The sequence below is a fragment of the Acanthopagrus latus genome, chromosome 21 (genome assembly GCF_904848185.1).
Source record: "Acanthopagrus latus isolate v.2019 chromosome 21, fAcaLat1.1, whole genome shotgun sequence".
Lineage (NCBI taxonomy): Eukaryota > Metazoa > Chordata > Actinopteri > Spariformes > Sparidae > Acanthopagrus > Acanthopagrus latus.
Window position 1 is genome coordinate 4,129,214 of NC_051059.1, and position 15,882 is coordinate 4,145,095.

The 15,882-nt window shown below is 38.4% G+C and overlaps 1 protein-coding gene across 8 annotated transcripts in view; it reads left to right on the forward strand.

Moving 5' to 3' along the window:
• The window catches only part of astn1 (astrotactin 1), a 406,003-nt gene that overhangs the window by 153,550 nt on the left and 236,571 nt on the right, over positions 1–15,882 (forward strand). For all 8 annotated transcript variants that reach the window (XM_037083604.1, XM_037083606.1, XM_037083607.1 and 5 more), the window contains one exon: positions 11,952–12,102. In XM_037083604.1, coding sequence (XP_036939499.1) covers positions 11,952–12,102 — 151 coding nt within the window. The remainder of the gene's footprint in view (positions 1–11,951; positions 12,103–15,882) is intronic.

Here is a 15,882-nt window from a genome sequence, read left to right on the forward strand (position 1 = left end):
GTAAGTAGTTGTTAGTTGTTGGTATATGGAGGTAGGGTGGTGTCTGAGCCCTGAGCCTTTAGGTGGTGGTAATGAGGAATGGAGCTCCATGTAGGGAAAACTTCATGCAACAAAAAAACGTGTGAGCAGATGGTTGAACGGAGGTGGCCACAGTTCATCAGTTGACGTTGTAAAGGGGAGGAGGGTCGCACAGTATTCATGGTGCTTGAACAGCAGCTGAACGACAGCAGCGAGAGAGAACATTTACAATTTGTCAGCTCACAAATGAAAAGCTAGAGGACAGCATGGCAGGATGTAATTGGATGAAGAGGAGAATGAGTGTGAGGAGATAAACAGCGGGAGACTGTGCTTGTGACTTAGAGGGCATGTAAAGAAGTCCTCATGACTGAACTTTTGCTAAGCTTTATACTCACACATGTATTACATTATATTACACAGATCTGTATATGGAAGTACATTCAGTACTAGACTGATCCCACCGAGATGCACCACTGAGCGCCACAGGAAATCATTCCTGCCTGTGACCACCGGACTGCTGAACTCCTCGCTCTGAGTATCAGACACTGAGTCAATAGGAGGACTCTGGACACTTTGTTTCTCTCCAAAGTGCAATAATAAGACAAACAATGTGCAGTAACCCGTGTTGGGAGTAACATGCAACAAATTACAATCAGAATCAGAAATCCTTTAATGTCCCGCAGACGGGGAAAGTTTATCACAGCAGCGACAGAATATTACAAAAACAGAAACATATTACAATAGCAGGAACAGTAGCGAAAGACAAGCAATATTTTAAATACAGATAATAAATATGGAATACATATGGGTGTCAGGGAAATTGACCAGAAGTGACAAAAACAGAAGTGACCTTGTGTAGACATACTGCACAGTGCAGGGTACAGGGTGAGGTCTATAGGCTACTGGGAGCAGTGCTGGTTGTACAGTCTGACAGCAGCAGGAAGGAAGGACCTGCAGTACCTCTCCTTCACACACTGAGGGTGTGTCAGTCTGTCAGGAGCTGCCCAGTGCTGAGATAGTGTCCTTCAGGGGGTGGGACTCCTGCACCAGGATATATATATACTATCATCTCGGGGTGAACCCCCCTTCACGTGTTAAGCTGATCTGGAAATAATACCAGGGAACTTTGGTGTATCTTGAAGAGCCGTTACCTTTATTCCACAGCAAATCAGCAGCCTGTACTATTCATTAATTGCTTGTCTACTATTGTTACCTCCTTCGCTTTCCTTCCTCTCTCATTCATTCACTGTCTGCACTTATGCACGCTCCCCCACTCTTGTTTGCCCAGGCTCAAACTTTTCACTCATTGAAATTAAAGACAAAAATGTAGTTGTCAGTTATGTGCAGGTGTAAATAACCTATCCACAGTATTAAGTATTAAAAGGGACTTTTGTGCTACTGCTTGATTTGAATGCCTGTTGCCCTGATGATTACAATAAATAGGTCTAAACATGTATGTTTATTGTGTTTGGCTGTTCAGTGCTGTTCATATTTACATTTAAAAGCAGAGATAAAAGTAACTTAGAAGTTACTTTCCCTAGTAATTCAATTACTTTTAAAAATAAGTAAAGTAAGTGACTAACTAATTACTAATTTTCAGGATTTTGCCCAACACTGGCAATAACCCACATTTCAATTGTAGCATTATTGATTACACTGTATATATGGATATATTCTAGCAGAATGTACATTTCTTGTATTTTTGTTCTATTTTTGTTGTTCTCTCTCATTATAATTTTTACTTTTCTGCATATTTCTGGGACTTTGAATGGGATCAGCTTTAACACAAGTGATTTCCCCCTTGGGGATCAATAAATTATTTAAATTATCCGATATTTGGGAACAATTGTTATATGTTTGTTATAAGAAAAATTACCATAATAAATTCAAAGGGCAGGCAGCTGTCATGACTCCTCAGTTTGAAGTGTGCCTCTGAAAAACCTTCGTTTGGAGGGTCATGTAGTCCTCACACTTCACCCTAACACTCTATCACAGCAAGAGTCAGGACACCCAACCCCAAGGTGTGAAAGTGCAAAACGAAGGGGTCGAGCTAAGTGATAAGGGTAAGGGGTGCATTGGGACTGGGTCCACATTTGCACCGTTAATATGCAAGACGTCCAGAGGCATGAAACAAATGATAGGATTCCAGTACATCAAATGTATGGAGAGCCTCACCTGTCTCATGCTATGTACAAAAGAGAAGAAAGAGTAGGGAAAAAAAAAAAAAAACAAGGTTTCACCTCTGTCTGCTCCAGCTGTTTCCAGATGTGCCACTATCTGCTCATAACCTGTCAATGGACAGAGTTACACACTTAGATATTTGTGTCTCAGTGTTGATCAGCATTATGAATCACCAAGAGAGTCAGCATGACTACATTTGGTTTTGCAGTATTATGTTGCTGGATAAAGTCTGTGTGAACAGGCTTAGTTTGGGAGAAGAGGTAGGTTGATGTAATTAGTAGTGGGAATTGTTATTTAATGCATGCTGGGACATGCCCTGTCAACAAGTGTGTGTGCGCAGCCGTATCGGAACCTGTTCTAATTTGCTGATAGTTATTTGCCCTGTGAAAATTATGTCAGGTACAATTAGTCTCACTCAAATGAATATCCCCATCATCTTTTTCTCATTAGTATTTAACAACCGAATAGTTTATTTTTTTTTTATTTTTATTTTTTGGCAGATTTCAAGTCCTCAGATGACAGAATTGTGAGTTATTCCTGCAACAAGAATATTATAAAATGAATCTGATCAGAGGAAGAGGATTTAATGTGATTGTCAGTGCCTACTGTAATGCCTCCAGTAGACTGTATGCTCTATTTTTATCCAGCTAATAAGCAAGAGGAATGTGTAAGGTTTCTCAGAGCAGACTTTGAAGGGGGACATTCACAGGTGTAACATATTCATTATACCTCTTACACTAGCCCTCATTATATTTGAGTATTGAGTTAGCAGTGACAATTGTGGTCACCATAACAGGCCATAAAATGTTCTGCAGAAACAGTGTGCTGAGTGTGTGATGTTATTTTCTCTCACTGCTTACGTAACCTTACATTTGATTTTGTTTGTGTAACTGAAAATCGAACATGGAACATTACAGTTCTCAACATACAGTATCTCATCATGTTTACTGTCACCTTTACTTGTAAGTTTGTCTGTCACTGTCATTCCTTATTGTTTGTTTTGTTCAGATACATGACTCAAAGTTCTTTAGTACGGCCGTCCACTGAGACCACGCTCCCCTTTAAGAGACCTGATCTCCCTGACAAAGCTGCAGTAGTTCAGGATTAGGTTATGAGAAACTGATGACTGACAGCCCTACAATTGAACAAAATAAATAATGACAATATTCAAATGTTAAAAACAAATCAAATGGCTTGTTTTTGGGCACATTGGATTCAGTGTTTTGCTCCTCCTCCTCCTTCTTCTTCTTCTTCTTCTTTTTCTTCTTCTTCTTCTTCTTCTTCTTCTTCTTCTTCTTCTTCATTGAATGTGTGAAAAGTGTACTGTAGTTGAAGTTTGAAAGAGCAGAAAATGGAAATTGCTAAGTGATGTTAAAATTGTACGTATTTACAAGACTTAGATAAATGTAAATGTACTTAGTTATATCCCATCACGTAAATCAGTATAAAGATCTATAAAGTAATTTGTTCTAGAAACCTTTTCCAAACATTTTTACATTTTTCCTTTGTGGATCTTTTCATCTATGTAAACATTTCTAATTGTCAACTGTAGACCAATCAACAAAGTACCTTGACCTGTATGTATCTTACAAATGTACTATTTATGTTAATTTTTGCAATCCAAATAACAAGAGCATGAACAGTAGATACATACAGAGTATATTCTTGCAGTTATTAAGACATAAACTGCTGATGCAAAGTAAAAAACAAAAACAAAAAAACCTATATGATTAAGGCGTTACTGTAAACCTTTGTGCTTCCTCATTAAATCCCAATATAGCAATATACCTGAACTTACAGAGGAATCTCTTCACAGTATGTTGAGGGTAAATGTAAATAAAGTATGATGTTCTTTGAACTACAGCAAAGAACATCAAGTAAACGGATGTCACATGATGTTTTACTCTACTTTATCAACTGGAAGGGACTTGAAATGATGGCCACTACCGAAACTCTGCTGAAGAGCCTGAACACCATCAGTGAAAGGGCCACATTTAATGTGATTACTTCATCTCTCACAGAGGTGGAGCAATAGTTTACACACATAGGTGTCTCCTGTCTCAGTGGTTAAATATCAAAAAAAAAAAAAAAAAAAAAAGAAAAATTGTCTTAATACAGCATGTAGCACCAAAACATAAAGCAGACAAGTTCAGAGGAAAAAAAAAACATATTTCTGCTTGTTGCTGGGCATAAATCTCCAGCTCCTTTGCAATCACTTGACAGTGAAATGTAAACATGTGCATGTTTGGGTGCGGCTCCAGCTGTGTATGTGTGTAATTAATGAAATTCCTTAATTTATTTTTTACTTTGGGACTAACAGTCACCATTGCTAAAATTCTAAAATAAAATGTCTCCACAGAATTTAAATGATTGGAGTATTAATCGGAGGCTTTTCATGTATTTTACAGTGATTAGAGACTGAGCCACTTCCTTTGCATTACAAGTCACAAAGTCCTTGCTGACATTTACACTTTGTGTAAAAACAGAAATAACTTAAAATGTTCACATATACTATGTTTCTTTAACTGTGGGAGGGGAAGCAGATTAAAGTGTCATTTTGTCTTTGCAGAAGAGAGAGGATGGGACGATGGTTCGGTGTGTAGCAAAAATCTGACTGTCAGGACACCAGAATTGGCTTTATTAGTGCACCTGGTCCTTTTCTGCAATGAAAGCTCAAAATGTCTGCTGTGAAATGGTCTATAGCAGTAAATAGGATCAATTTCCCAAGTGTATAATTGCTGAAACTGAAACAATCACTACAATCAGGGAGATGATCAGGGTTTGTCTCCGATAGATTACTTTAAAGCATGAAGCATCACACGGTATGACGTAAAGTGACAGTGGAAAACAACATTTATTTAATTCAACATGTTTTCAGTCTCAATTCAACAAATATGGCAGCTTGGTCAGTGGCTTCATGCTTCAAACTATGAGTCTGTACATTCCTACTTGAGTGTCATTCAGGACTTGGTGCGTGTATGTGTGTGCGTGCACATGTGTGTGTGTGTGTGTGTGTGTGTGTGTGTGTACAGTTTAACATGATTTTGTATGTGCAGCCCTCTTCTCTGTGATGGCCGCTGTTGAGAACCAACATTATTCCCTCATGCCGTCTCTAACACTTTGAGTCCCAGAGCACAGGATAACACATAGCTGCCACACCAGCTGAAACATACACAGGACACATGTGATGCAGATGTGGGTGGCATTACTTTTTTTTTTTAATGCAGCTGGAAAGAAAGATTAAAAAGGAAAGGAGAGAGAAATGCAGGATGGTCTCTTCAGCCTTGGCATGGGCTCTGCAACACATCACAACACAACAAGTTAAAAACATAACAATATTGATATGCACGCACATACCCACTGGTAAAAGAACAGCAAAATAAAGGTAACTAGGAAGGTTCAGAGGCCTAAAGACATGCAAATATTAGGTGTTACACTGCAGTCCAAACAAGTCAATAACATTTTATGAAACAAATGCTATTTGTTTGTGTTATTCCTTTTACCATCTGGTCAGGGAAAGATGGGAAATATCTTGGCTATTGTCTAAATAATTGTGACATTTTTATTGCACGTGAACCAAAGTTCATAAGCTAATTTGAAAAGAAAATCTAAAGCAGATATGCAGAAATCAAGTCAATATTTTTTACTGTTATTGTATCTCATTTTCAATTGCTTCCATTCCTAAACTTCAACTCTGTGTAATAAATAAAGAAATGAATACATACATAAATAAATAAATAACAAGGTTGTCAAGATTTAGTCATTAAAACAAGAAGCATTGAAAATGGAATTTTTAAACCGTTTGATTTCATCATAACTGAAGCTGTTGTTAAATAATGTAGTGCTTCTGTGCTCCTGTTTGATGCAGTTATATACAATCCCCCTCCCCCCCATTCTGTGTTTACACATTTCAATTCCCCTTTCTTTTTCAACATTTTATTTCCATTTGGCAGCTTTCTTCAAGACACTGTGTAAATAACTCATTTCCGTCTGATGTATGATCTGATGAGCACTCTCTTCAGCTTTCCCCAGGGGCTGCACGGAAACACTGTTGACACCTTCTTGATACTGCCGATTTGTTCTGCTTTTGGGCTGTGTTCCCCCATGTTTGATGATCACTTGTCACTCTGTCTTGCTCCCTGGCAGATGGATAAATGGCGACAAGCCCTAATCATTCTGTACTCGATTAGCTGGCTCATTGGCAGTCACTGTATGACATGATGCAGAATCAGCACCGGTTTCTGATTTCTTAATGATTTATTATTGCTTTTGGAGCATTGCCTTAAGATTATATTCAAAGGATAGCTGTAAAGTCGTAAGTCATTATTTTATATCTCCTTCACCTTTGCGTTGTGTGAAAGCTAAATGGGTGGATATTAATGAACAAAGAATTCTTCGAAGTCTTCTAAATCTAATCTAAACCAAAGCAGTCATCTTTAGAAATACCTTTACATTATTTTAAGTTATTTTCCTACTCCTACTCTCTGAACTGAATAACTAAACTGAATTAGAGGGTATAAGTTGCCATTTTTACCTTGGGGTATTTTCCAATGATAAATGGACTGAATTAATGACTCTCTATACTTCTTGTTTTGATCTACAATTTCTTCTAACCCTTCCATTGTTGTGCTGTCCATGATAATGGTGCCCATAATTGAGGTTTACATTTATTGCCTCTTTCAGCTGCAGACCGCAGTCTCAGACAACATGTTAAATATTGCTTGCAGTACTTAGTGCCCATTCATTTTAAGCATGCCCTACTTATAGTTTATTAAGATTATTAGTGCTATTTTATATCATGTGTGGAACATGATTAAGATCTTTGTTCCTTGCTGGAACTACTTTTCCAATTTGAGGATGCATATATTTTCTTTCAATACAGTAATTACCTGCTATTCATCTTTGTGAATACATTTTTATGTAGCCCTCCCTATGGGCTTTTCTGCTAAAAAAAAAAGAAAGTTTAAATTGGGGGGTGCTCATTCTGACGGTTCAATAAAGTAATTGTGCACTCTGATAGTGATTGTGGCAACAGTTCAGTCAAATAAACACTTGAAGTTGTCTTTTGTTTCATTAGATAAGTGCACAGAGTCAGTGCCAACAGCCTATTATTAGTTTAACATTGGAATTCCCTGACTTAAAACCCCTGAAAACCCTTTGAAGGGCATTGAAATACGAACAAGGCTGAATGTGTTTTTTAGTTGTTGCCCCTCAAACACAGGGCCATGGGTCAATGATGATCCAGTTGCCCTTTCCTGTAACACATTGTTTGACATCAAGACATCTGCTGATCGTATTGAATGGATACTGAAAGACTCCACTTGATGATTTCGGTCACCTTTAGACTCTGTTTACAGCTTATATTAATGCATCTGCAGTACGGTCAGTAAGTCTGTTATCACCAGACAAAACAGTTTTATTTGTTTCAAAATGTAACACATTTTATTTCATTTAAAATAATTAAATCGGCGTAACGTTCTGAGTAAAACATTCAATCTTGTCCATGAAAAATGTCCCTGAATTTCAGAATATTTTTCAGTATTTCATGTTCCCATTTTTTTTTTTTTTTTGGCTTTAATGACGGAAACCATTTGAACTGGCATGGGCTCCACGAGTTTGTGTAAAATCTCATGGCTCATGCTGTCCCAGCATGATGTAACAGTTGTTCTTGCAAAGCATTTGGGATCATTGTCCTGCTGAAGTATCAAATCAAATAGGAGTAAATCAAATCACAGGTAGATTAAAAGTCTAAAGAGAGAGGTGCATGTGATTGAAGAGAATCATTTGTATTAATCCATCAGTAGATCAACACATTGAGCTTAATTCCTTAAGACATAGAAAGGCAACTTCCTTACAGATACAGAATTTGTGAAAAAGACTCCAATCAGCAAAGGTCCTGTCAAAAGAAGGCTGTCTTGTAATGGTCTCAGAGGACAAGTAGCAGTTCCTAAACCACTTCTCAAGGGGTGAAACAAGGCCAAGCACTAGGTGGGCTAAGTAATACCAGAATTCCATATTGGATGACTGGAATAAAGTCGTGTTCACAGATGAATCCAAGTTTGAGTTTTATTGCAGTCACAGAAGTGTGTATGTAAGTTGATGAACAGGAGAGAGAGTAATATCACATCGTTTCATACCCGCAGTGTGGTGGGAATATTCAAGTCTGGGGCTGTTCTGCCTACGCTGGAGTTAGACACCTGCACACAATTGTCTCGCCCCTGAACAATGAGAAGTACCGTTTCATTTTTCAGAGACATGCTGCAACCTCTGGGTTGCATCTTTGTTTAGAAGGATTCACACTGCTGCAGGATAATGACCCCAAACACACCTCAGCGCTTTTCAAGAACTACTTGAAGACCAAAGAAAACCAAGGAGAACTGACTGTCATGGAGTTTCTTATGTGGTCACTTGAGCTCAACCCTTCTGAACATTTATGGGGCACTTGAAGACTGAGAGAACCAAGCAGAAGATGACATCATACGTTTTTGTGCAACACTGTGCCAACACAATACTTTTTATCTTTTCTGTCAGATGTGCATGAGGCAGGTGAAGGGAAATGTAGTGCCCTGCACAGCCTGCAAGTTATTGCACAACACAACTGATTCATAACAAATGGATTGCAGTGACCTGACCTCAGCAAGTGCGATCTGTACAGTGTGTTCACATTCTTAAAATGATCCTATGATGCCCGCTCTGCCTACATGATTTGCATGCTGAGAACCAATATATTGCAGACAGAGTGAAAATAATGAGAATGCCTTTTAATACCAGGTGTGAAAAGAGAGGCCCTAGATCAGATGTTCTTACCCAGATATCTAGACAGAGCTAGTAGTCTTAAAGGACAGCAACATGTACAGTATGATGATCAGTCTTTCTAGCACTTCCATATTTTTTGATGTATTGAATGTTGTAGTATCATCAAAGAGTCACAAATCTTTAAAGCTTTTTAGTTGTTGATGTACTTGTTTTGTCTTGCATGATGGTTTAAGGTGAACTGTGTTGCACACAGTCATCAGATGTGCTTCAACTATAATTGCAGTTCCCAAATAATTTAGCATTCACGCTTGCTGTGCGTTTCATCATCTGCTGAGGCTCTGTTCAATAGGTCCCCTCTGAATAAATGACAACAAAGCAACGGGCAATTATAATGGAAAAATTGGTTGTTAAGATAACATCAAGTTGACTGTAGAAAAGTGAAGGGAAGGAAACTCACTGTGTTTTCCTCATAGGGAAAGGAGGGTAGTATGGGGAGTTTGAAAACATATTTTTTACAGTGCCTGAGTGGTCATTTTTCTTTTTGTTTTTTTTCTTACCAAGGCGAGGTTCATGGCAGCGCTTTTACACAGGTCCTTGTTTGTCATGTGAGCGCTATTCCTGGGTAGAAAAACCTTTAAGATTTAGATTCAATACGGAAACACTGAGATGATCTCTGCTTTGTTCTTCATCTCTTCCCATCTAAATACTGCCCTTCTGTCGGCTCATCTGCTTATCGACGTTGCAAGAGACTTAAGAGCAACAACAAAATCATAGAAACACAAAGTGACTGCTCAGAGCAAGGTTAGAGCAGTAATTTCATGGTGTGTTTTATCTCAGAAGTACTATACTTTGCATAGCAATTGTGCTGTGAAAACTCATCTTTGTAATTCCTGAAAATAGATGCTTCTTCATTGAGTTACATAGGGAGAAGGCTGTAACATAATTGTTTTGCAAAGCCGAATGGTGAAGCACTGCTTTGAAATCTCTTCATTTTCCCCTGGACACTTTGAAACATGATCTAAAGAAACCTGAAGATATCTTAATCAATTTCAATGAAAGCAAATTGCACTTTGCTGACAGCAAAGCATAACTAATTGAATGCCAAATATCAGTCAGAATCATTAGCTTATTGGAAGGTAATATTTCTTAAAGTTTTCAAAAAAAAAAACAATATTAATAATTACTAACTTTATTTGAATAGATAGGTGGATTAATGGTGATTTATGGATAGCTTTGCTACATGCAACACCACGTGTGGTTCAGATGATTCATGCTCAGACTTTCTTTTTTTTTAATTTGATTAAAAAAAAAATGTGTAACCCTTTCTGTGACTGAATTTTGTTTAACTGGTGTCAAAATATATGGGCCTATCAGATCTGATGCAGTCACACTATATTAATTGTGCTAATTACGGTTCCCTCTTAAAAAAAAAAAAAAAAAAGGATACTATGACACTATATGTCTGAACTTGACGGCATTTGTGCATCTGTCCTACATTTTTGCAGGTTTAAATGTAACACCTCTTAGAGGCGATGTGCTCAGTATAACATAGGATAACAAATGCAGTACACAAAGACAAACAGAGAAAGGTCCCAAGACCATACAAAAGAAAACCTGTCACTCATTTTGACATCTGCCTCATGTATCACTCAAGGAAGATGCTAGTTGTCTTTACTTATGTTTGTTTGTTTGTTTGTTTGTTTGTTTATCCTATTTGCAGGGGGAAATAAGCAAACTGCAGTGTGTAGTAGCGAACTAACCATAACCCAAAAACAAGCTAGTGCTAACCAAACACAAATAGCTAACCATGCTAATGTAACTAGTTAGCAGTAAGCAGTTTCAAAATGCATGTTTGTACATTCAGTTCCTGTTTCATGATTAAACCGTGGTGTTTTCTCTGCTTTGCAGTTAATACCCCAGCACAACAGGACTACACATAAGTGAATCATCAATTACTGTTAATATAAAAGCTGATTTACCTCTGTTGTCTTGGAGGCTAGCACCCTTAAGACAATTGTTCAACAATGCTACAACAATTTACTTCATAGATTTAAAAGACAAACATGTTACCAAATGCAGAACTGGTGCTTTACCAGTCCAATGAGAATTGCTCACCTGGTCCATATAGCAATAAGAGTTTTCTAAATCCTGGGTTTACTTACTAGTTGCCCACTGAATATGCATAGTGGAGTCTCCAAGTTTCCACTTTCCCCATTACCTTCACGTTTACATGTATTCCTCGCCCTTAAAATGTTACTTTGACCTAGTTAAATATCTAGGCTATTGGAAAAGCAACTTTACATCAGCTAAGGCTTACTTTAGTGATACAGGATTGCAACCTTCAGTATGTCAGCTCATCATGATATCGTTTGGCCAGGGTAATAAAATGACATGCCGGCAATCACACCAACTCCTTTGGCCTCTGTTCCACTCTTCTGCTGCTCCTCTCGGTGTCAAGCATCACCTGGAGCAGCGCTGCGATGCTGGAGTGTGTCCAGGCTCGGAAGGTGGAGCAGACGGGAAGGTTTTGCTGGTTGCTTACAAAGCAACCACAGACAAAAGTAAATCACAACAACAACTGCAACCCATTAACGCCAGAGTGAGAAAATGAGTGCTGACAGAGAGAAAGTTGTGAATATGACAGGACAGGTCAGCTTACTTGTAAGGCGGTACTGTTTTATTTATTTGTGAAATTTTAATGTGTGTGTGTTTATTGTTGTGTTAACATGGTTATTACCTGTGCGCCATGACAAAGTGGTTATATCCAAAATATAGAGGTTTGAAACTCCTTTTTTTGCTTTGCCTGGTCTTTTAAAATGATAAAATTAGGACCCATATTAATAACAAGAAATGTCTTGGTTAAGCAGAACAGTTTGTCATCTTCCAGGCTAGTGTTGTCTGCTCAGAACTCAAATCAGTCCTCAGCTCAACAACATAGAAACACAGATGCAGAAAACTGAACTTTTTTTTTTTTTACTTCTCTTTCTCTCTAACAGAGAGGAGTTGATGATCAGTTCGTCCTTTGACTCGCTGGAGGTTCTTCTGGACTCGTTTGGACCCGTCCGGGACTGCACCAAAGACAACGGAGGCTGCAGTCGCAACTTTCGCTGCATATCTGACCGAAAGTTGGACTCCACTGGATGCGTAGTGAGTCATCGTTCTTTTAAGAAACTCCTTATGGTTGAGACAATAGAATAGCACAACATCTAATGCATTTACCTCCAACATTATGCACACCCAAGCTTCAGGGATTCTTAATCTGATGCCCACTTGCAGGGCATCTTCACTATTAGTTCATGTTCTAATGTTGTATGAATATCCTGTTTTGGCCATCAGTGTTTAAATTCATCTAGCTGTATAAATATTCATAAGAATTTCTTCAGGCCAAGATGACCCATATCAAGGACAAGCGGCAGCAGCAGCAGGCACTTTGTAATGCGTCTGTGTAGACAGTTTGACTTCGCCGCTTGTCTCATCTGCCTCTTAGCCAGACAACACATTCATTACCTCCAGGTGGTGCTTAGCAACCAGGAAATGTAGCAGCCAGGTTTGTTTTCTTCTCCATCTGTTGAGGACTCCAGCAATACCGTTCTTGTTGTTTGCAGAATCTTAGCTCCGTCTGCTAGTGTTTTGCTTCCTCTAATTCCTCCCCTATCTATTGATAAGCTGTCAGGCACCACCACCATTTCATTTCTTTTCAAGTACTTTGATGCACTTGAGTCAAGTCTTTCAGGTGGGCTGGGCATACGCTGCTTATGCAATCCAGCGTGCTCAATCTTATCTCCTATAATGCACTTCAAGGAGAGGGAAACGGCTTGTAACGAGTTTTAAATCAAAATATGTTTCATTTATAGATTAGAAAGTATTCACATGTCATACTACATATAACATGAAGGTGGCATGCTTAATGTTATCACAGTACAATTATCTTGGGCAGAAGATAGGCATGTCAAACACATTCTGAAAAAAAAAAAAAAGACTCCCTCACTCTTTCACCATCTGACTTGAATCAGTAAGTCTGAGGCTGAAATGGAAAATAATGAATGACTATAAATATAGAGTATTTCAATGGTCAGACAGTAACCATATATAGTTATTAGCATTAATTTTCTGATGACCGTGGATGTCTCTATCAAATCAATAGTTGCTGATGATATGTATGGACTGTATGATCCTTGACCACACTGCTATTAAGTCTGTGCCATTTCATAATTAATTGTACTGTTCTGTAACAGTGGCATACAGCCTACACAAGATTTTTACTTTTTTTATAGACTCAGTTTGACTTTGTATCAACCAGTTGCTTCTTTAGTATGATCTTGAACAGCAACAGTGCAACAGAAAGCTTTTTGAATATCAGCCGTTTGTACTCAGCTAATGCAATTAAGCTTTTGAGCTTTTTGAAGGCTTAGTTGTACAGAAATTCACCTTGTTTATTTTATAACGGTCTTCACTAATCTGTTGCCCAGGAAAAATACATTTCCTGGCCGAGCAATTAGAAGTGTAACTTCTGCTCGTATACGCTGACATTCACAGGCTCTTGTCACATTACAGTGTCAGTAAGGCCACTGTGGTTCTGTTATGAAGGTCTATCACAAATATCTCACTTGTTGGCTGATGTGAACTTGGACGCTGTGAATTTTAATGAGTCGGATGTGATGCAACGACATTGCACTGGTATGTCAGAGAACCACAATATCCATCCAATTTCCATCTTGTAGTGAGAGATGACTGAGTGGAGATTTTGAGCCAGGGCTTTGAAGTCTTACAGGCATTTGATTTATGTTTTAGTTAACACATTTGCTTTTCCCCCCTGCTCCTTCCTTGTGTGGGAAATCACAAGGAAGCTGAAGATATGTTGTGGTGATATTCTTCATTTAAACATAATTACTGGGTGCTTTTAAACAACAGCGTGTGTACAGCAGCATCTAGAGGGCTGCTTCTTTATGTTGCACTTTGTTGCAAATCATTGCCAAAAGCACCCAAAAAAAAAAAAAAAAAAAAAAGAAAGAAAAAAATCCAATTTCTTCCCTCTGAAATTAGTCTCACTTGGATCCAAAAAAGAAACAGTGAAGAGATTTCTTGCCAACGCTTTGAGGTGTCATGAGACTCTCCTTTTGTATTCTATTAATTATTTATTGTCCTGTATTATTTCCATCCCTTGAGCATGTTGAAGATTCCTCTAAGAAACTTCACAAAAAAAAGAACAAAGTGAATTTCTGTACTTACTTATAGTACTTATCCCTTAATGTCTCTGTTTCCCTATAATTTGTGAATGTTCACCAAGCTCCACTGTAACCACCAATGAAACCGAAATTCATCCCAACAATAAAGCTGTTATTTCACTCACTTTCACAAGATGAAAGTGATTGCGAGAGCAGGGAGAGAGCCGGAAACACTGTTGTTGTCGCTTTCATTAAATACATGTTATCTAGAACAGGAAAGCACAAAGAAATGGTGCGTGGGACTGTATGCTTCACTGGCTATTATTCTGTCAAACTGTATAACTTGCAAAACCAAAAAAAATGAGAAAACCTTTAAATATTTGATCTGTAACAATCTGTCCAAATTGATTATATTCAGAGTGTATAAGCACAGCAGCTTTGAACTCCAGTGCCAAGCATTCATAATCTGCACTGCAAATCACACTTCTCTGATTTCATCCCTTCATATTTCTACACAGTTGTATATAGTATTAGGTGTACTTCATTCCTGTCCCCAATTTGTGGTTCCTGCATTTTAATACATTTAATACATTCAATACATTAATGTGTCTGACAACTAGACCTCCCATATTGTTTTTTTTGAGTTGTGTGATTGCATTATCCCAAATGTTTCCAATAATAGTGTTCCCTGTCATTATAAGCAGCTCCTCCCCATTTCCACCCGCTGCTGATGTCCCACTCTGTTGCTTCCCTCCCGCTGCATACCTCTTCCATTCCTGCCTGCCATGTCTTGTCATTGCCACTGCGTCACCCCTGTACTGTATCTCTGTTGTCACACTGACTTCAGTCAATCTTGGTGGCTGTGTTCAGTCCCAGATTAGTGTCCAGCTGTGTTTATTCTCATGTCAGGCTGCCAAAAATGTAGTGACTCCCCCTGTGATCCGAGGTCCCGGTCCAGACAAACTCTAAGACTACTGGCTCCATGGCTTCCTGAGCCATGAGCTAACTGCGTAACGGTAGCTGACTACATCCAAGGTTGGCTGGCAGAGAGAAACCGTTATCAGTTACTCTGGTGATACTTTATGCTGCCCCCTATGTTTTTGGTTCTATCTTCAAATTCTGCCTATATTCAACAAATTATGCCCTTAACAATGAAGACAAATAAATAAATACATAAATAAATAAATAAATAAATAATAAAAACTACTACTACTACTTACATACTACATACTACTTAGGCATTCTGTTTAGTTTTGATTAAGAGACTTCTAATCAGTTTTGCATGGAAAGTCTTTGCCTCTGACAAGCAGATGCAAACCACATGTGCTTTTAATTGGAAGGTTATAGTTGAAATTAACCTTTATTATGCTTACAAAGAGGTACAGTAAGTTCACCTCCAATCAGCTGCGCCTTGGGACATCCAATTGATTACTTATCCATATTATATTCTTAAACTGGTTGTGCAGAAGTGAGCAGTAACAACCCAAGACAGCAGGAAAGGAAGTTTTTGCAGACAGCCTTGTAAATGCATTTCTTTGATAAGACATAAGTGACATCAGTTGCGTCTATATTTTGGTGAGTCATTACATCACCTTCACCTGCTTCATTCTGAGCTTCTCCATTTCCTTCTTAAGCTCTGTGATTTCATCCTAGCCCTGCATTCTTCAGAGCGCTCCTTCATTTGCTGAATCAAGCTAGAAGTCAGACCCAGACGCTGCTGCTGCTGCCTTAGTAAATCAGATAGTAATTAGACCCAGATTGT